Below are 22,868 nucleotides of genomic sequence, written 5' to 3' on the forward strand. Positions count from 1 at the left end.
AACCATCTTAAACTCAATATGACCAAAATGGAATTCTTTCCTCCATAACTTCTTCCTTCTACCTTCTCTATTATAGAGGATAATCCCATTTTCCTACCCCTAAAGCTTTCAGCCTAGAAGTCATCCTGGATTCCTTACCATCTCCCATATACAAGCACTTGTCAAAATCTATTGCCTTCACCTTACTAACATTTCTCCAATAAAACTTCTCCTCTAACAGTCACCATTCTCTAGTTTAGGGTCTCATCATCTTACACCTGGCAAGAGCCTGCTGATGTGATTACCTATCTCAAGTGTCTCTCTACTCCAATCCATAACTCATCCATTAAAGTGATTTTCCTGAAGCCCAATTTCAATCATGTCACCCGCCTACTCAGTAAACTCCACTGGTTTCCTATTGCCTCTAGAATCAAATACAAAATGCTGTCACATTCAAAACCTTTCTTAATGTAGCCCCCTCTTACTTTTCCAGTCTTCTTAGACATTACTTATCCCTTGGCTTGTACTCTTCAGTCCTATGACATTAACTTTCTAGTTGTTCACTGAAGAAGACACTATATCTCTCATGGACACTCTGAGGCTTTCTCTCCTCTGCTTTAACTACTCACCTCCATGACTTTAAGTTCCCAATGAAAATCCTTTGGGGAATTTTTGGTGAAATTTTTCTCACTCCTTTCAATCCTGTGATTCCCTCAGTAAATTATTTCCTATTTTTCCTTTAGATAATTTGCTTCATATATGTTTGCTTACATGTAATCCCCCATATTAGATTATAAGGTCTTGAAAGCAGGGTCTGTCTTTTGCCTCCTTTTCTGTCTTCAGTGCTTGGCATAATACCTGATATATGGTAGGTGCTTAATAAATGCTTTTTGATTGAATGTAGTTACAATGTAATTATTCAAACACAAGTAATCACTCAAGTTAAGTATGCCAGTTAGCACATTAGTATAGTATATTATACAATACAATACAATGCACTATAGATTTTTAAATACAGTCAAGTAATATCAAGGATAATATAGATAAATTTCATCTAATGTTGATTTAAGATCATTCATTCCAAATTTCATGGAGTAAAATGAATGCTTAAAACATTTAAAAGAGAAGAACACTAGTGTTCATAGCTAAGGGAACAGGGACACTGGTTACAATCCTAGAATAGACAGGAATGTCAAACAAAAAAATTCAAGGAATAAGTGGCTATTCCTGGGTATGAACTACAGGAGAACAGTGACCACATCTCTCCCCAATACCTTGGAAACACCAAAAAACTTATTAAATCCCATAACTAGCTCTGAAAAGAGTAATACAAAGAATAAAAACAAACTTGAAGGGGCTTTCCCACCCATATGCAAAAAAATGTAACAACATAAAGTTCAAAGTCAAGAGATTGGGTGGAGAAATGAGCAAATAACCAACGATGAAACTTAAAAACTACTATGGTAGCAAGAAAAATCAAGACACAAATTCAGAAGAAAACAATGTGAAAATAGCTACAAGCAAAACACCAAAGAAGAATGCAAATTGGAAAGAAGTCCAATAATCATTCCCAAAAAGATTAAGAAAGAGATGAGGGTGATAAAGGAAAAATTTGGAAAATAAATGAGAGTGATGTAAGAAAATTATGAAAAGAGAATTAACAGTTTGGTAAAAGCTGAACAAAGATACTGAAGAAAATAACATTCTAAAACCTAGAATTGGTCAAATAATTAAAGAGGAACAAAAATTTAATGAAGAATATAAGTCCTTAAAAACCAAATTGGATAAATGGAAAAATAATTCAAAAACTAACTGAAGGTTAGGAAGAAGGAAGAAAGTTAGGAAGGTGGTGCAGTGGATAGAGCATCAGCTCTAAAGTAAGGAGGTCCTGACTTCAAATCTGGTCTCAGCACTTAACTTAACACTTCCTAGTTGTGTGACCTTGAGCAAGTCACTTAACCCCAATTGCCTCAGCAAAAAAAAAAACAAAAAAAAAAACTGAAGAAAATAATTACTGAAAAATTGGAATTGAGGAAGTAGAATTTAACGACTTATGAAACATGAAGAAACAATAAAACAAAGTCAAAAGAATAAAAAAATACAAGAAAAAGATTTTTTGCTAAAATGGAAATATGTTTTGCATGATTTTATATATGTAATTGATATCATATTGTTTGCATTCTGAAAGAATGTGAAATTATGAGGAGGAGGAAAAGACTTAGGAACTCAAATATTTCCTTTCAATATTATAAATAAATAATAAATTGTTTTTAAAATCATTTTGAGTTTGAGAACAGAAAACATAAACTAACATGATTTTAATCTTCTTTTCAAGTCCACTTTTTAAAATAATAATTGGTATCATTTATAATGCACTTTACAAACATCGTCTTTTATTGTTACAACAATTTTAGCAAGTAGGAGCTATTTTTAAGCTCATTTTTAAAATAAAAAAACTGAAGCAGTATGTCAAAAGACTTGCCTCTGGTCACACAGATCATCTTTTAAGCTAGAAGACTGCCCTAGGTGACTGAGGTCTAGGTAAGGACATCTAGGTGGAGTAATGGATGGAACACTGGGCTTCAAATCCTGCCTTAAATACTTATCAGTTACATTCCTTATCTGTAACATGAGCTGTATAAGGAAACTCAAAATGCCAAGAAAACTCCAAATGGGATCACAAAGAGTTGAATGACTGAAACAACTGAACAAGACAGGATCAACTCAACTAATCCTTTGCATTAAAGACTTTTATTGAAATATTTCCCCCAATTAAAAGAGGAAATATTTGCTTCCTCATAGTAGTCTTTATAGAGAAAGAACATCTGCTCTCTGCAAATAATAAAGCATCCTACTGTTAATAAAATCCATAAATGTAATTGTTGAACTAAAATTTTCTTTAAGTATACTTTCCCCCTATTATTCTCAAAAAATCTGTGGTAAAATCTAAAACATCAACATCTGCTCATATCTTTGAGCAAAATTATTTTTGTTGATTATTAAAATCAACATTTAGATTAAAATAATATTCTGCTGAATGAAATAAAGCAAAATAATTAATATGGTAATTTATTTTTAAAGGTAAATACTGAATTTTAAAAGCAATTTGAGACATTATTAAGAAGTTTATTAGTTTGAATGTTACTAAGCTTTCCAGTAAACATTTTACTTATGGAATCATCATAGTGATTATTCCCTTAAAATAAGCTCTTTGAGCATAAGGCTGCCTTTTTTCTGTTTTATCTCTATGACTTGGCACAGTACAAACAAAAAGAAAATAATAAATTTTGCAATCTGAAACACATTTGTATCCTCTCTTCCTTCACCTCCTTCCTAGAAAGGTTGTGTCTGTCTTCCATCTTAGAAGGGGCAAGTAAGGGGGGAATTTCAAAAAGTTAATGAGAAATAAAATTAAACAGAGTGAGAGTTGAAAAAAAAAGAGAAAAAGAGAAGGACTTAAAAGATAATTTTATTCTCAACTTGGATTGAGGAAATGGCATCAATATAGACAATTGTATAGAAAATGTCTGGGCCTGAGAAAATAGAAAGTAATGGTATCATGACTATGGGATAAAGAGGTGTGGGGAGGAGAGAGAAAAGAGTAAGAGTAGAAGGACTAGAAGAGGGGAAAAATAATCTACATTTCCTTCTTTACAAGCAGAGCACATGATATTGGAGGAGAGGATTGCCAGGAAAACCCTTGATTCAAAAGGAAGAAGAGGAAAACTTTTTCTATTGCCTCAGACTGTGGAGTTTGATGGGTGCTCATTATATAACCTCTATTTTGAATGAAAAAGGTAGTCTTCAAGTCATAAAGATTTAAGAAAAGCAGAGATCAAGTCCAGAACAGAAACAATTATAAGTCACACCAAGCTGGTACATAAGAAGTTCAAAAGAGTAAGAGGTCTAGGGTCTCAAAGAAACAGAAATCTGGGATCCAGCAACCCAGACTTTAAAACTAGGCAAAACACTCAGGAATTGAAACAAAGGTTCTATTTACTTGAAATAAGTGACCCAAATTAAAAGGAGACGAAGATCTAACCACAGCTTGTAAGAATAAAATGGTTCTAGGCTTCTCCCATAACTGGGAAAAAGGAATTATTATTCAATCCTAGGTCATCAGAAATTCTAAGAAAACAATGCCTTATTTATAACTACCAAGGGACCTGTGGGTAGAAACTTTTTAAGAAACCACACTTCTATCCCCAAAACATTTTCTTCTCTTTTTCTTCATGTTTAAATTGTGAAAGCCTACCCCAATCAGGGGTAGGATCAGACTTCCTACTCCCAGAATCTACAGCTGCCTATGGAGGGCCTATATATTCTAAAATATTGGATATGAGGATCTGAGAAAATCACTTATGCCTATAGCCTATATATTATCAAGCATTCAAACAGATCCTTAGAATAAAGGCCAACTTGAGGTATAGCCTTCCAAGCTTATATTGATCATTCACAATCAGTACACTCTAACATAGTGATACCATTTTGGTCCTCTTTGATAATGATAATAACAAAGAATAAAATCTTACAAAACATTATTATTTATTTGATTTCATTGTCCAAAACTACTATTTCTCTCTCTCTTTCTCTCTCTCTCCCTCCCTCCCTCTCTTTCCTCCTCTCTCTCTTTTTCATATATATATATATATATATATATATATATATATATATATATATAATATATATATATATATATAATATATATACATATATATGTATATATAATATATATACATATATACATACATATATATCAATCTATCTTTCACAAAGATGAGCATACCCTTAATCTTGCCATCATCTACATATACATAGCACCTTTATATTTAAAAAGTAAGAAAATTCCTTATCCAACTATAATTTAGTAGCTTTCTACTCTCTGTGTCTGTCTCTGTTTCTCTGTCTTGCTTCTCTCTTTTTGTCTCTCTCTGTCTCCTCCCTCTCTCTCTCTCTCTCTCTCTCTCCCCTTCTTCATTTCCTTTCTCTCTCTCCCTCCCCCCCCAACCTTTCCTTATAAAATCCTATTCTTCATTTGCACTGGAATCTTCAATCTTCAGACCCCTAAATTTTCTCTGCAGCCATCTCCTCTACACTAGTTATATTCTTCTCTTCTCCTGATCTTGATTACTTAAGGAACCAGTTCAACTTACACTCCTCATCTTTCTTGAATCCCTAGTCTCCTTATCAGATTACTAAATACATTCAACTGAGTCTTACACTCGAATCACCCCCATTATTGGTCCTCTTTGATTCTATATATTTCTGAACAACAATGGGGAAAAGCAAACAACTGGTTTAATAGGATCTCTTATCAAATTATGTTATACAGCCTTAGTGGGATTTCATCACTACTAGGCAATCCTCTTATACATTCCTTATCTAGTTACTATTTCTCTCTCCACAATAGTTCTTCCAAGTCTTTCCATTCCTTCTCAAAGCTCCCATGGCTTTCTTTTCTCCATTCTGTCAGATGAGGACTTAACCTAATATTTTTTTAAAAAATATTTTACTTATTTTGTTAAATCTTTCCCAATTATATGTAAAAAAAAAAAAAGGTCTGTTTTTAATAGTGATTTAGACAATTTTTATGTGTCTATTAGATAGCTGAAATTTCTTCTAAAAGCTTCGTGTTCATATCCTTTGCCTATGTAACATGGGGGAATAGCTTGTATTTATTAGTAAATTTGGCTCACCTATATATTTGCAAAATGAGGCTTTTATCAGAGAAATTTGCAGTAAAAGTTTTCTGTTACCTGTTTTTTGTTTTTTTTTCCTAATGTTGGCTACATTTTTTGTACAAAACTTTTTTAAGTTAATGTAAATAAAATTATACATTTTACTTCTTGTGATGTTCTCTGTCTCTTATCCATAGATCTGATAGGTACATTTCCCTACTACTTTTCTAATTTAATTAGGATCCCACCACTAAATCTACATCATTTATGCATATTATATTTATTTTGGTATTGGTGTGAAAAGCTGATCTATGCCTAATTTCTTCCAAACTACTCTTCAATTTTACTAGTAATTTTTGTCAAATAATCCTCACCTCATATTCTATAGAAAAATGTTTATTCCATTAACTGTAATCTCCCTTTTCAACCTTCTTCCTTACCTTCTGTCACTCAGGTATTTTCTACCTTTATTTTCTCCTTTATCCCTGCTTCACATATGAAGTGGCCTCATTCCTTACTCTCTAACATTTCATGCTAATTATCCTATCTCTACAAATCTACTTATCCCACCCAAAACTCTCTGTTGATCTCCTATCTTGCATCTCCTACTTCCTTTCAAACACCTCAAATTTGATGCCCAGTAGACATATTAAACTCAATATGCTCAAAACAAGGTATCCCATATCCATTCTCTCCAAAACTCACTTAAGCAGTAGGAATAATCATGAGGGCACAGAGATCATGAAATGGGGACAAAGCATCAAAAAATCTCTGCATTGTAAAGAAAAGTCCATCAAGAAGAATTCTTGAATCATACCTCACATGTGTTCAACCAGTCATGGTAGGAAGATCATTTGTGAGGAAGCATCTTCTGAAATAATCCTCTCCACTCTTGGACAACTTTAATTATTAGAAAATATTTTCCTAACACCTGTTAGATTTTCATTTGTCTCTTTGCAAGTTTCAACCAGTTTTCTTAGTTCTTCCCTCTATTGCCACAACAAAAAGAAATAGTAACTATTTAAATGCACAATAGATTTCTTGGTCCAAAATAAGTTTGAGAGAATTCAAAAGAAGGAGGTATCTGGCATGCATGCTCAAAGACATTTTTTAAGTATATCAGAAAAATAAATGTTGATTTTTAAATCATCAACTTTAATTCCATATATTAAAAGACTTGCGAGGTAGTGTTGTCATTTGGAAGATTGGTCAACTTGGTATTAAAACACATGAATTTAAATCTCTAGTTTTCTATTCTCTAGTTGCATGACTTTGAGCAAGCTGTTTAACCTCTTTGACCTCAATTTCCTCATCCTTTAAAAGAAACAATCAGAAAAGGTGACTTATAATGTACCTTTTAGCTGTTAGGCTTTGATCCTTTTATTAATATATAAGTCCTTGCAATTTAGCTTTTGTGTAATCTTATATATTTTTTGTCAATTCAAAACTGTACTATAATCACAATGAAGACAATTATTTGGCACCTTACCCTGGTAAATTCTAAATTTTAAAGCTAAGGTCACTTAATTCCTACCTAAAACATTTAGACTTACAGCATACCTGTCCTTAGGCAGTAGGGAAATGATAGTCAATAGGAAAACAGCTGAGTATTAGATTTGACTGTTTGTTTGGAAAGTCTCACTCTTCCTTTGGGGTGCAGGTTTTTGTAATTACATTTTTCCTTGCTTTCATAAACTCATTACAACTCATCTGCCAGTTAAGATCCATTTTTAGTTTCTTAGAAAGTAATTTTCTCTTCCATGGCTTCACTTCCTTCAAGTTTGTAGAAATTAGTATCCTTTCCCAGGAATCCAGACCTTATGACTAATTTATCACTACTTGATGCTAGACTTCTCTGAAGGTCCCTACTTGGACCAATTCAGTAATGTTTTCCTTGTTCGATGAAGACTTTCTGCCTGGATCATAGGATTATAAATGTAGAACAAGAAAGTGTCTTCAGTGGCTTTGTAGTTTGAGCTTATTTTTTTCAGATGAGGATAATGAGACCTAAAGATATTCTATAACTTGTTCATGGATACGCTGGTAGTAAATATCAGACATGGAAGCTGAGCCTATGTCTTCTTGTTGTGTCACAGTTCTCTTTTATTGTCCTAATTCAGTTCCCCTAATTGTCCTGCCTTGGTTTCCCTGAATTGTTCTGCCTCAGTTCCTAATAATTCTGCAGCACCACCCCTCCCTCCTAATCCTGATGATCCAGATAAGGAGAAAGACCTTCTATCTTAGACATCATCAGAATGTTGAGTGCCTCTCCCCATTCCAACTTATCAGAATGTTGGGTGCCTCTCCCCATTATGTAATCCCAATTTATCAGATGTCCCCCATGCCTTCCCCCAACCTGTCAGAATGGATTGTTAGTCCCAGGCTCCCACTTTCAGTGCTCTGACTCCTCTCCTGCCTTGGTCTATCCCTGTATCTGGGATGAATATATATATATATATATATATATATATATATATGTCATTGAGAATTCACATTGTTGTATGGATTCTTGAAGACAATAATCTCATGGATCCATTTGGTCCCAGTAAATTTCTCCCTTTAAAATAAAATAATAAAATCTCATCTTACCTCAGTTTCTTCATCATTACATTTTGGAGGCTTCGCACCAAAATATTAGAAACTGAGAATGGGAATAGAGATTAGAACCTTCAGGTCTCTGCCTTGGATCTCGGGGTGGCTAGAGATCAGGGTTCTTGGCCTAGAGAGGTTGGCCCTCTGGATTTTTTTTTCCATGGTGTCTGGGAAAGAGAGCAGTTTTCAGCCACAATCATGCCTGAAGCCTGATTGTGGACACTCCATTTCAGCCATGGGAAAGTAAGCCTGGATGTCTTAGGACATAATCTGATCTGTTTACCTGTTCTGTCTGTCTGTTCTAGCATCTGGATTCTCAGGCATTAAATTCTGAGAAGGGTATCATTCTGGGATGCTGGATGATCCTGTCTAGTTTGTGTGTCTTTTAAGACACACCTGGTCTGATCTGACTGTGAGCGCCTTTTTGGGCACTCTCGTTATATATGTTAAATGTTTTGTTTAATGTTGTAACTGCACAGTCTATGTCTGTGTGGTCTGTGTTCTGTGTGACTTGTCTGTCTGTTCTGTTGGTTAAAGAGCTCTGCTAAAGGCTTAAGAACAATAATTAAGAATTGGTTATTTCAATGTTGCAATTGTATTTAGTGTAAAATTTGCTTTTGATTTTAAACTTTTAGCTTATTCCACTAATTTGTAAGTATTTTAAAACTAGCTTTTTCCCTTAAAGCAGTTTTCAAAGCCAGCTAATAGGATCTCAAGAGAAAGAGCAATAAAACCTTACCTGATTCAAATTCAAGCCTGGACTAAACTGGGCTGGGCAGATAAGGCCTCTTGAGGACAAATAAGTTTATGCTAATTGCTTTGAAACTCAGGCAGGAGAAAACATTTGATTAGGAGTTTTAGGATGTATAATGTTCTCTTATAAAACATCTACTTAGATATGAAAGATAACTTGTGAACTTACTGAGACAAATTTCTTACTATTATCAGTATAAGGTTATGGTAAATATCTGTTTAGGATGTATCTGAAACTTTGGTTAATGGGATATGTTATTGGAAGAAAAATTTCTTGGGCTTATAGTTAATGCTATTTTAGGAGTTTTAAAGCTCCACCCTCTGACATTTAGTGAGATAATTAACTGGAGTAAAAATGAATTAAAGCTATTTTATCCCATATGTGTTGAATATTGGGTTTCAACTGCTGATGTTATATTATACTTATTCCCTGCATTTTTTCCTCCTGTGACTGATCAGAGACAATGGTCAATAAGAACTGTTAATGCAATTCAATTATGTCATACCTTGCTATTTTCAGTCTGTGTGTAATCATTATATCCTAAATACTTAGGCAAATGAACATTTACCCTGGTCATCTATCAGTTATTGAATATTTGTGTCTGTGGATATTCAGGTTTTTAAAGGTTTCTAAATAATGAGAGTACAATTAGCACAGTGAGACCTAACTGCTATTTATTTGGGACTATAGCTGACATTCATTTGCCTGTTCTGTTAAACTCATCTCTTCACATAGAAAGCTGCTGGCTCTTCACATTTTACTTTCTATTTCAGACTGTTCTGACCTTTATTTGTTAGATTTGTGTTTTTTTGTTCTAGATTTTGGTCAAATTCCAGATTATTGAACCACTTCTGGGACATGGATTGGCTCATCTAAAGCTTTGGTAGCTGTCAGTATGGCCAGCCCCACCCCCTGAATGGACTGAGAGCATCTGCCCATTTCTCAGCCTGAAGCAATTTTTGAATGAGACCATCAACCCTGCTCCTAATGTACTTTGGACTGATATGGGGGAATTTGGGAACCATGATTGGGTCATCTTTTACTGTATGTTTAAGATTTGGGATGGAATTTGTTAAAACTGTACTAGTCTGTTATATATAGGAATTTTGATTCACTCTTGGGATTTATATATGTAGTATGGTTATTTGATAATTCCTTTCAGTGTGAGAAAAAAAAGGAGGAAGAGATAGGAAATTGGGGAAACTGATGTATTTTTCTCAAAATTCCTGAAAGAATGGAAATCCTACTTACTTTGCCTTAGGCACTTCTGCTTCACCCTGTCTCCCCCATCTCACTAGTTCAGATTGAATTGGAAGTTCTTAAATTTACTGGACTATGATTTGCTGGATATGCTTTAACTTTGAAACCCCTTATTCTGTTGGAATTACCCTGGCAGACTCAGTTTTGGGGATTATTTTTAGAAATAACCAGAAGTCAGACACCTCTCTTGGGACTGGCAGTTTCTCTGATCTGTTTCTCCATTCTTGTAACCCTAGTTCCTTAATTAGTATTTCAGCATTCTCAAAGAATCTTGCAGTTTGGTATCATGCCTCTGGTCTGCCTTGGTCTAACTGTGCATAATCTGCTCAGAAATCTGGATCCTAGTAGCAGCGTCTGTTCTATTGAGAGGGGACAGGTGGAGCTACTCCAGGCCCCACTTTTTCCTCCTTTGGAGTCCCTGACAGACTTTGGGTGCCCTCTTAGGACAGGCAGCAGGACTGTCTTGAGCACTGCTACTCCCTATATTAGCAGAGGCTGAGTTAAATGCACAAATGACCACAGATCCAATTTATAGTGAACATCTCAAACTGGATTCTCTGGCTGGGATGCTCCAGAACTGCAGAGGACCTGACATGCTTGCAACAGGGAACGTTTGCACTGCTGATTAACTCTGGGGTCATCAGGGAGAGACTTGTCCTTGCCATAAGTCCTTGCATTTTTCTAGTTTTATTTTGGTTTATTTGCTTTACATAGGGTTGGACAAAATTATAGTGCTAAGACCTCCAGGTACCTAAAGGAAGGTAATTCAATGATTTGAATATTCAGAAGAGAGAGAGAAAGAGAATGTGGAATGTTGTGCCACAGTTCTTTTTTATTGCCCTGACTCTGTTTCCCTAATTGTCCTGACTCAGTTTCCCTAATTGTCCTGCCTCGGTTTCTCTGAATCATTCTGCCTCAGTTCTTAATGGTTCTGCAACACCACCCCTCCCTGCTAATCATGATGATCCAGATAAGAAGAAAGACCTTCTATCTTAGACATCATCAGAATGTTGGGTGCCTCTCCCCATTCCAACTTATCAGAATGTTGGGTGCTTCTCCCCATTCTGTGATCCCAATTTATCAAATGTCCTCCATGCCTCCCCCCATCCTATCAGAACTGGATTGTTATTCCCGTGTTCCCACTTTCAGTGCTCTGACTCTGCCCCTGCCTTGTTCTACCCCTGTATCTGGACCTTACCTACACAAGGCTCTCTCACATTCAGGGTCTAGGCAATACACAGTCTGCACTTTCCCTTCAGAATGAGCCCTAGTTCTGAAATCATATTTTCTACTGCATTGATATTCTTGATAATACCTAAATTAGATCTGTCCATGCTTTATCAATTGTTGTTGGCTTAACCAGGAAGAGATTCATTATGCCATTTTAAAAAGCCATTGAATCTTTGGTTACCTACAAATGTCAAGAATTAATAAAACTCATTGTATGTTTAAAAAAAAGGTATTGATGAAATTTAAAAAGTAGCCTGTCTGGTTCAATAAAAGATTCAGTGATAGAAGTATACTTTGTAAAGCACTATATTTCTGTTATTTTATTTTAGCACATTCTCTTTTATTACTATTTTGAAAACTTAAATGTTTTCCTTTTTTTTTTTTTCTATTCTGTTCAGCCTTTGCTTTCTTACAATATCCCTCCATTCCCACATAAAGCAAATTTGTCAATTTCATGCTCATCTATTTTATGCTTCCATTTTAATTTTTCTCCCTTCCTATTCGAAAATGGAAAGCTCCCAACAGAAAATATGTCAAAGGATTTTGGGGAAAATAGTTCTGGAAGAATTATAAATTATTAATAATCATAAAAAAGCTGAAAAAGAGGTGCAAATTAAAAGAACCATAAGGCATCACTTTATACATACAACTAGCAAGTTGACAAGGAAGACAAATAATGAGAACAGTCAAGTTGGAGGAGTTGTGGTACATTGTGGGAAAGCTGTGAACCAAAATAACTACTTAGGTAAATAATTTGGAATTTTCAAATAAAAGGACTAAAATATACATGATCTTTGCTTTAGAGATTCCATTTCTAGGCAAATTCCCCATGGCAATAATTGAAAAGAAAAAGAAATACATGAGTATTTATAGCATCTCTTAATTTGGGGGTGGAAAGAGCATCAAAGATTTATAAACAGTAGATATCCATCAGTTGGGGAACTGTTAAATAAATGGTGGTACATGAACAAAATAAAATATTATTCTAAAGTAAGAAACAATGATGAGGAATGAAAATAAGCATGGAAAAACATAAACTGATCTAGAATAAATAAAAAAGCCAAGAAAATAATATACATAATGATTACAAAAATATAAATGGAAAGAACTATCACAAAAATTGAGAACGAAATTAGAAAAATTTCAAAGAACAAACATGTCACTAAATAAGAATATATGAAAAGCCACCCTTCTACATTCAGTCCTTTGAAAAGTGATAGGTCTATTGCTTGGGAAATTATATATATTTTCAGTGTTTTCCAATATATTTATTGATTTTATTCATTTTGCCCTCTCTCATTTCTTTTTCTTTAAAAATAATTAGACAGAATGGCTCTTGGGAGGATGAGGGAAAGTTTATCCTTAAGGAATAAATTTAGATGATGAAAAAACAAATATATATAAAATTTAGTTTTAAAAAGCAAAACAATCAAATAATTATTTTTTTTATCACTGATACCAGTTGTATTCACCTTTCAGGAAAGTTATTCAGAAATTCTATAAGTTACTAAAAATGGATACTATGAAAAAGAATAAAGTGACATCAGGTCATTTACCTGTTGAAGTTGGTTCCTCATCTGATGCTGTAAAAAAAAATAGGGGAAAACGAAAAAAAAAAAAGAAGAAAGACGGGAGGGGAAAAGGAAAAAAAGAAAAGTTATAAGTATGTAGTATATTTAAAAATCTTAATATTCATGTAATTATAATCTTCTGTACCTACTGTAAATGTGAAATTGCATAATCATATAGAAGCAGAAATTAATTAAATGCATATCTTCCACATTATCTATTTTGGAGTTTATCAGAAATACTACACATCATTTAGTTTGATTTTATTTCCCATTTGTAAGTAAAACTGATTATCATTAGTTTCATTTAAAGCATACATTTTCTATTCCTCATATTGAAACATATTTAATTTGTGAAAAATCTTAAATATTAAAGTCACAAAACTGTGAGTTAACATATTGACAGAAATATTCATATTGAAGTATCAATCAGCTAATCAGTAATTATAGTGGCTATTACATTTTTCTTAAAAAGTTATTTTAGTTTACTGTTTTGCTAAACACTCATTAAGTACCCAAACAATAGTTTATATCAGATACAGAATTTAAGATAATGTCTTGTAAGTTTAAACATCCAGCTCTTCTTGCCTCAAGGAATTAAAATGAGATTGAGGGATATGTGTGAAAGCAAGGGTGTCAGACCTGATAAATTTACTCTGTTAAGCTATCCTTTAAAGATACCTTGTTGGCTGTTCAAAAGTCTGGACTACTATTTCACACCCACACTCAAACAATGATCATTTCTTAATCTCATGAGAGAAGAAGTGAGGAAAGGGTAATTGTTAGCTCCCATTACCAATTTCCAAGCAATTTTAATGTTCCCTGTGCCCCAGGGATCTACAACCAATCATATTACCCCAATCCTATGATATCATCTCCCCTGTTAAGCTTTTTGTTCTATATTCTCCCAAGCCTATATAATTGAAAATATCTTTTTGCTCATAGTCTTCCATATAAATGGAAGTGCGTCATCGACAGGCAGCATATTCCTGTTAATAAATGTACTTGCACTTAGATTTGTTTCAATTTTCTTTTTTCTTAAATGTAATTTGAGATGCTTTTAACATGTAGATCATAACATATTTTGAATCCCTCATATTTTGGTACCCATGAGGATTCTATTTCTACTCATTCTGACCCATTTCTCCTCATGGGTCCTCAGCTAGCTAGAATGTGGATTACAAGCTCCTTTGCCTTTTTCCTTTCAGAAGAAGTGCTTAGATATAGATATACAGTTACTAGAAATAGAAAAGATAGAAAAGGGTTACCAAGGATGAGAACAAAGGGAAAAAACAAAGTATCACTAAAAAAAAAGAAGGGAAATTTCTTTTATTTTCAAACTCTATTTTTGATCTGACTTTTACTCTTCATCTGAATATGAGCAAACAATTGTGTACAGTGATATCTTTATTCTTTATACAAATTTATGTAGGATCCAGTTTGTTTTCATAAACAGTAGGAATATAAGCAGAAACTTCTCAGAGATACTGTAATACCAAAGAAATTGAGGCAAGATAGAGATTAGAAAGTATTTAATAATTTATTTGAAAGGGTGAGATTTACTGAGACCAGATGGATCCATGGTTTTGTCCTAGGGCTGAATGCGACTATTATCTCCAAGAATCCAGCAAACAATGTGAATTCTCACTGACTTATATACATATGGCTCAGACTGGGGGGGGAGGATGGAAGGGGGGAGAAGACTGAGGTAGAGGCAGAGTCAGGATGCTGAGATCAGGAACAGGACTCTGACAGGGTAGGGGTGAGCCACTGGAAATGGGATGACATAATAGGAGGAGATACCCTGGACATGGGGAGAGGCATCTTAGTAAGACAGTATCTGATATTCTGATAGCTTGGGATGGGGAGAGATATTCTGATATTCTAAAACATAAGATCTTTTATCCTTATCAAATATTCTGATTAAGAAAGAAGGGTGGTTTCCCAGGACAATTATAAACTGAGGCAGAACACTTAGGGAAACTGAGGCAGAACACTTAGGGAAACTGAGGCAGGACTGGGTCAGGATAATCAGGGAAAATGAGTCAGGACAATAAAAAAGAACTGTAGCATAACATTAGTAGCCTTTTTTCATACAACTAGTTTAGCAAGAATATTGATATTGAGTTTTATGTCATAGGCCAATAGTATTTGACATGCATGAAGATTGTTTTAAAAGTAGAGCTGATTTTTTTTATTTCAAAAGTTTTGTCATCAGATGACTCAACAATCAAAATTTCATTGAAGAACTAGGGAATATTATCAAGCTTAGTTAGTATGTAGTTGTTATAATGATAATAATAATAATGATCATTTATATAATATTTTAAATTTTACAAAGTGTCTTTTATACATTTAATTAAAAATATATCAGCTTAAGGTATCATGATTCTTTAACAACAAAAACCAAATATATATGATTTCTTTTTAAAGTTTTGCTTGTTTTTTATTGTTGTCTTTCTTTTATATTGTAGTTATTCCCTGTTAACTCTGTCTTCTTTCTCTCCAAACAGTTTCTTGTAACAAAAAATTAAAAAAAAAAAAACAAACTTGAGAAAAGTTCATCTCTCAAATAATAAGCCATCGTAACACTGCTATGCCAGGAACTAAGTTAAGACATTAGGATTCAAATCTTAAAATTTAATATTTCCTGCCCTCTGGAAATTTACATTCATTTGGCTGTATACATATGAGGAGAGTAAGTATCAGAATAATTACTACTATTTTTTCCACTTAGGAGAAGGTATGAATGCTTTTGTATATAAACCCAAAAGACTCAGCACCTAATGGTATAGAAAAGATCTGGATGAGAATTTTAAAAGGTTCATTTTTAAACATTTAAGAACTTGAAATCACAAAAGGGAGCCTGGAGTTCCAAAATAGTAAATATTGTGAGAGAAAACATCCTAAAGAATAGTTTATGAAAAAATATGAAGTTCATTGATGGAAGAGCCATATCTAAAGCTGTATACTACTTTCCATAACTCTTGTATACATTCTTCTATTAAGAAGAGTAAAGTATATTTACCATTGATTCTCTAGGACAAAGACTTCATTATAATCATAAGAGTTTAACTCTCTTGCTGTTGCTCACTTTATGGTAGTCCTGATATACATATATATATATATATTTACTTCATTCTGTTTTCTTTAAACTTCATTAAATTAATAGTGCTATATCTTCTCATGTCTCATAATTATTATTGAAATTGACACATATATAATTCAATAAATATCTCTTAAATGCTTACCATACGCCAGACACTTTTCTAATTCTTGGGAATACAAAAAACAAACAAAAATGGGTAACAAAAGATAATTTCTACCCTCATGGAAATTATATTCTAATGGGGGAAACAACATGCTAATGTTGCTAAGAATATTATTTAGATTATTATGTATATTTCCCAACAACAGAAATTACTAAAAGATGTTATTATGCTTATTTTTACAGTGAGTAATCAAAGTTTAATGACTTAATGATAAAGGTCTGAGACAAGATTTCAACTGAGATTTTTCTTGTGCCACAGTTCTTTTTTATTATCCTGCCTCTGTTTCCCTAATTGCCCTGCCTCAGTTTCCCTAAATTGTCCTGCCTCCGTTTCCCTGAGTTGTTCTGCCTTAGTTCCTTGAATTGTTCTATCTCAGTCTCCCTGGTTGCAATCCCCTTTTCCTGCTCATTAGAACTCATTAGATAATTAGGGCTGTGGAGATCTGACATTCCAGAAGATAAGACTCAAGATACCTATTTCAGATACCTAATTGTCATTGTCTATATCTCTAAGTCCCAGATTTCCTGGCTCTAGTTGGACATCTCCTAAGTCCTCCCAATTTGTTAGAATTTATGGTCCTAACCCCAACCTATCAGAACCTAATTGATGGTCCCTGCCTGGAGATTCCTGCTCACCAGAGTTTGGACTCTACCCTCACCCCACCTCCCCACTGCCTTTGGCATAGAGCCATATGGGAAACGCACATTAGCTGCTGGATGCTTTGGACATCAGCCCTGGGGGCAGCATGCTCCCAGCACAATCTCTCCCCCTCAAATAAAATATTAAAAACTCTCTAATCTCTATCTTGCCTCAGTTTCTCCGGCATTACATCTGACTTCAAGCCAAGAAGATTCACTATACTCTAGTGTCATGTGTAATGGCATTCCATGTATTGGTATGACATAAATTGTTTAGAAATTCCAAAATACTAAAAAAAAAAGAAAATTATTAGGCTTATTAATCAATCAGATACTATGTCAACAATTATCTTAGGATTTATCCTATGACAGGCATCTTGTTAACTATTTGGGTTAAAAGTCAAGAAAAAGATCTAACTGTCCAGCACTAAAATAATTTATAAAATTTCTATGGGATGATAATTCTTAGTAAAAGAAGAGTTCATACAAATTGAACATGTGGCATTTACTACTTAGTAGAGGGAAGATTTAAGAAGAGGAGGAAAGTCAGATGTTGAAGTTTTCATATTTCTTAGTTTGGAGTTTCAGCAAGATGATTGGCTAAATAGCTTCTATATTTGGATAAGATGGAGACTGATTGCAGATAATGATACAGAAAGATAGTTTGTCAATAAAAAGAAAAAATCTATATATAAAAGTCATTTTTTTTCTTCAGACCTGTGAGAGCTACTTATATTGGTAGGACAGACATAGATAAATGGCATGTGCTTATCAAAAGTATTAAAATAACTGAAGGCTTAATGTTTGAAGGAAAGGAGAACATCCTGAAGCTTTCTACTTTCAATTTTTCAGATGATAGCATAGAAAGAATGAAAGAACTCATCAGAGACTTAAAAGTACAAAATTAGGATCCTCCCAAGCCTTTAAGACTGAAAGTATCTTCTAGCTTTTAAAAGGTCAAGTCAATTATATTTAACTGAGGCTGAGTCATAAGACTTTGTAATTTCTTAATTAGTTAATAAGCTTAACATAGATTAAATACAAATACATTCCTTTCAGGAAGGAGATGAGGAAGTGGATTTCATTCCTTTCAGTAAACTGCTGGTAGGTACTTAATGATGCCCATATGCTGAAAAAGATAGTCACCTTATTAGTTGATTTATTGTAACTATTTTTACATTGTTAGAATGGTTCTATATTACAAAATTACTATGATTTACAACATAAAGGGTTTCAACATTGTCTTTAAATGAAAAGTAAAGACAATATTATGATATGAGCATTGTTATTAAAAAAAAAAAAAACACAGGATAGCTAAACAAGTTGGCTTTATTTTCTGGACCTACATATATAGAATTGTGAAATATTTTGCATATATTTGTTTGCAAATTGTTTTCTGTATCAGATTGTAAGCTCCTTGAGGGCAAGGATTATCTTTTGCCTTTTTTTTTTTATCTTAAGTACATAGCACAGTGCTTGGCACTTAATAGGTGCTTAAGGAATGGTTAATGAACTGAATATTTGATATATAAGCATCTATTTGAGAAGTAAAAAAAAAAAAAAAAACCCACTCTAAAAGGTAGAAAAAGCAATTCATTCCTATAGCTATGATACAAATATCACAAGTAGTTTATCTCAATTCCTAGCTAGTCCATTTTTATTCTAATTGCAGTGTTTAGACTAAAGAGGCTAATTGGAGATGCATACAATAAATAAATCTTTTATCTAGTTAATTTATAATTTGATGACCCATCTACAGGATTAATTTAATAAAATACCAGTTTTCTCAGTTCTGAGTAAATTCCAGTATCTTGGGAAAATAATGTGGGCTGTAGGTTATGTAAATATAGCCTACAATATGTGTAGGAAAATAGTATGGCAGAATTGACAGAGTACTAACTTTTGATTTGGGGAAACAAGATTCAAGTCTCACTTCTAGGGCTTATTAAATGTGTGACATTGGACAGGTTATCCTTAGCTTCTTGTTTCTTTAAAGGAAGGGTTACTAAAGTTGACCTTAGAAGGCATACAAAAATCTCTGCTCTCATAATAATAATAATAATTGTCTTAAATTTAGTCTTAATGTAGATTTTATTTAACAGAGATTATCCCTTAAAAAACACAGTTGCAATACTTAACAGACCCAGGAATTTAATTACAACTAAATAGAGGGGCTGGAAAATGGTGGAATTACTGAATCCATTCAAGTCTGAAACATGTAAGTTTAATTAATAGCCACCAATGTGTTGGCTTCTACTTGTTGGTTTCACATGTTTTTATTGGTAGAATATTTGGATCCTGTCACAAATATAGATTCAGAAGTAATAATTTTCGTTCTTTGATCAAACAGCACAAAAAAATGCCCTCTAATCAATTTTATAGTTCATAATTTAAAACTGCAGCAAAGAGATTGTGTTGAACTAAAGGGAAAGTTTACTTCCTGAACAGTTATTGTTTATGCCCTCTAAATTTGTCTTTGTCCTATTGACAACTCATGTCAACACAACCTTAACAGGCCACCTGTTAAATGTTTTACCTAAAAAACTCTCAGTTATATAGAAGAAAAGGCCAATTTAAAGCCAAAATTTATATTAGTGAGATGCTTGTTGACATCTAACTGTGAAATTTTGTGCAGTGTGTATGGCGTGGAAAGAGGTGGGATTTACAATTTAACAATATGTTAACAAGTTTGTACTTGTATCAAGGATAAGGAAAAGGGGGATGAGTATACTCTCATGTCATAGTTTAAGAATCTCAGTACCTAAACACCTTATTTTTCATTTTTCCTTCTTTCCTATTATTGATCATATTCTCTAACAATAGTCTATGTTTAATGCTAAAATATATAACTCCTATTTTTATAAGTTTTGTCACTTGATAATTTCTTAATTCTGTCTACTACTTCTGTTTTATCCTTTGGAAACCTTAAGTTCTCTCATTTAACTTAGAAAATGTAAATCCTGAAAAACTATGCTTGGTATTGGTGTCCCACACATAGAATGACCTTAATAAGTACTGATTGACTGGTTATATTGTAAATCACTATGCTTTAGGCCCTTTAGTGTCCCAGAATACTTAGTTCTCATTTGTTAACACTTTACTTCCTACAGTCTTCCAGGATCATAGATTTAGAACTAGAAGAGATCTAGACCAGCTCCTTCATTTTACAAGTGGGGAACAAAGATCAGAACAAGTGAAATAATTTGTTCAAGATCATCTAGGGAGCAAAAGGTGGAGCTCAATTTAGATTTAGTCTTCTGATTCTAAATACACATATATAGTTTTGACAAGCCATTCCCCAAACTCATTGCATTTCCTCAATATCTTGAATACTCGCATATTAATTTTTTGGTGCCTCTTGCTGCTTCTATGCCTAATCTTTAATGCACTACTATGATTCCTAAGATATGTACTCACCTTCCATTCTACCTCCCTCTTGTCTCCCTTATGTTCTCCTCTCCCCAATATTTACTATCTAATATCTTGTGGATTAATATACCTTTATCTAGTCATTTCTCCCTACTTCAGATTTGATGTTCCTAGATCAGTGTTGTTTAGGCAAAAGACCACCAATTTAACTATATCAGAGGCATGTCAAAGTAGAAAACAAATGAGTTTTATTTTGGCAAGTCTTGCAAGAATTAGATATCTCACTACTGTCAAGGTGATCTGGCAGTGAGGAGAAGAAAAAAACAAAACAAAAAGCAAGCAGTTTTATACAACTTTCTGGTAACACTCCCCATAGGCTGGACCTCTGTACTGATTAGTCAAGACAAAGGACCTTACATTCTAAGTCAAAAATGAGGAAATACTTCTAAGGATTACTAAATTACCTTATATGGGAGTGTTAATGCTGAGGTGGCCATAACTTGGTTTCACAAAAATGGATGATATGATCTTATTTTCTGTAAATCACGTTATTTTTGGAGAAACAAAAACTTGGGTCTGGGGCAATCTAACTTTCATTCAATTATTATATTAAAACACTGTCTCCATCTTGTCAGAGCTTTCACAATTCACTTCATTTAATGCCCCCGTCTCTTTTGTTAGTTGAAAGCTTCTCACACAAAAGATTATATTTCTTCAACTTCTTGGTCAGCTTCATCTTTGGAGTCTGACCTATCCTCCAGGCTACCAGTTCCCACCCTTATCTCTTGAGCACCATAAACTGCATTGAACCATGACTCTATCTTCTATCTTAATCATTTTGGATAGAGTTTTCTGAACCATATTGGTAATAAGTTGCATCATACAGGGGAGACATAACTCCCCTGAGGGTTATTAAAAGAAACCATAAAGCCTGTTTCCAGCAGGATCCTCCAAACCAAGACCACAAAGAGTATTAAAAGGCGAGGTCCAAGTTTGAATCAGAACATGTGCTAATTTTCTGATGTCTTTGAATAAATCTTTTACCAAGGCAAGAGTCAGTATTTTCTCCTGGAAACATAGTCTTTTCTCATGCGAATATTAGGTATGAAATCACCCAGACAACTTTCTCCCTTCTTTGCCCTTCATTCTAATCATCTTGGATAATACAATTTGAGAATATGAAGGTCCCAATGAGTGCTGTGAGGATAGGTTTCCACACACATCTCGTTCTTATTGATTGGTGTTCTATAACTCCTGCTTCTATCTTGGGCCCTGGTAATAGGGCCACCTATCATCCCAACCAGTTACATCCCCCACAATTGGAGTAGGTATCCTTTCACAAATAAAAATGCTAATCACAAAAATCAGCAATAACAGAAATGTCAAAAAAAAAAAAATACAGACATATGCACCTAGCAATAGATAGATGACTAGGCTAAATACTCATTTACCTACTTTAGGATATAATGACCACATATCTTCCAGATAACTTGAATCGTACTCATGACTTCTACTGACCATCTGCTCTGATTATAAACACTTGACATAAGAGGAAAAAAAAAAAGCAGGGATATGATTTAAATAGTATCAAAACTGGTCTTTCAGAACTTGGCCTGAGAGCTTATACATGATACAGGATAAAGCATTTTTAGCTCAGTTTTATTTTAGGTAGTTGTCAGTTTTCAATTAATCATGTAGTAACAATTCCACCTTATAGACAGACTCAGGAATAATGAAGTACATTCTTATTTAAAAGAACACCATTGGGAAACTGTGTCAGAAAGATCCCACCTTAAGTGGAGGCCAAGGTTATCCTCACAATTCTTGTCCAGATACTAATTTCTATTTGTAACAATTTAGGATCACATTCTTCTGAGTAGCATATTCCTTTCAGATGGTGGATCATTGGCTTGATCCATCAGATAATCATGCCTGAATATCAAACTCCAAATAATAACAGCTACAGTCCCAAGAGATTTTATCTCAAATAGCAAATCTCAGTAATCAAAGCCTCAGGTGAATTTAACTCTCAAGGATCACATATCCTAAATAAGTATTGACTATGACCTTACATAGATAACAATAAGAGATTTATCCTAGAAAGTTCACATAGTTTCACAGCTATGTAAATGGTCTTAATTTCAACATTCCACAAATCATTTTGCTTTTAAAATGCTCAAAACATAGAAAAATTCTAAAGTGCATATTGTCTATAGCAAAAACATGCCAAAGGGACAAAGGCAAAAACTACTATTCTCAGAATCCCTTTAAATAATGGGTACAGCTTTATGATGACAGAATACAACCAATTAAAACAAAGTTTGATAAACTTCACATACATAAGAGATTTTGCTTAATATCTTTGACTCCCTTTTTATAGTAAAAATTCATTTTTATACAACAAATTTATAGATTATTAATTTGGAGGCTTTCTTTATTCTTTATTTGGAGGCTATAAAACCTAAACAAACTTTTCCCAGAGCTGACAAGATGGTTTCAAAAAACATAATCTTTCAAATAGTGGAATC

General features: G+C 33.6%; 1 protein-coding gene across 2 annotated transcripts in view; it reads right to left on the reverse strand.

The window, feature by feature from the left end:
• Positions 1–22,868, reverse strand: part of EDIL3 (EGF like repeats and discoidin domains 3) — a 651,648-nt gene that overhangs the window by 442,598 nt on the left and 186,182 nt on the right. The window contains exon 3 of one of the 2 annotated variants that reach the window (XM_031967244.1): positions 13,050–13,076. The exons of the other annotated variant lie outside the window; for it this stretch is intronic. Within the exon in view, the coding sequence (XP_031823104.1) occupies positions 13,050–13,076 (27 nt within the window). The remainder of the gene's footprint in view (positions 1–13,049; positions 13,077–22,868) is intronic. 2 annotated transcript variants of the gene reach the window in all.

The sequence above is a fragment of the Sarcophilus harrisii genome, chromosome 1, assembly GCF_902635505.1.
Source record: "Sarcophilus harrisii chromosome 1, mSarHar1.11, whole genome shotgun sequence".
Classification (NCBI taxonomy): Eukaryota; Metazoa; Chordata; class Mammalia; order Dasyuromorphia; family Dasyuridae; genus Sarcophilus; species Sarcophilus harrisii.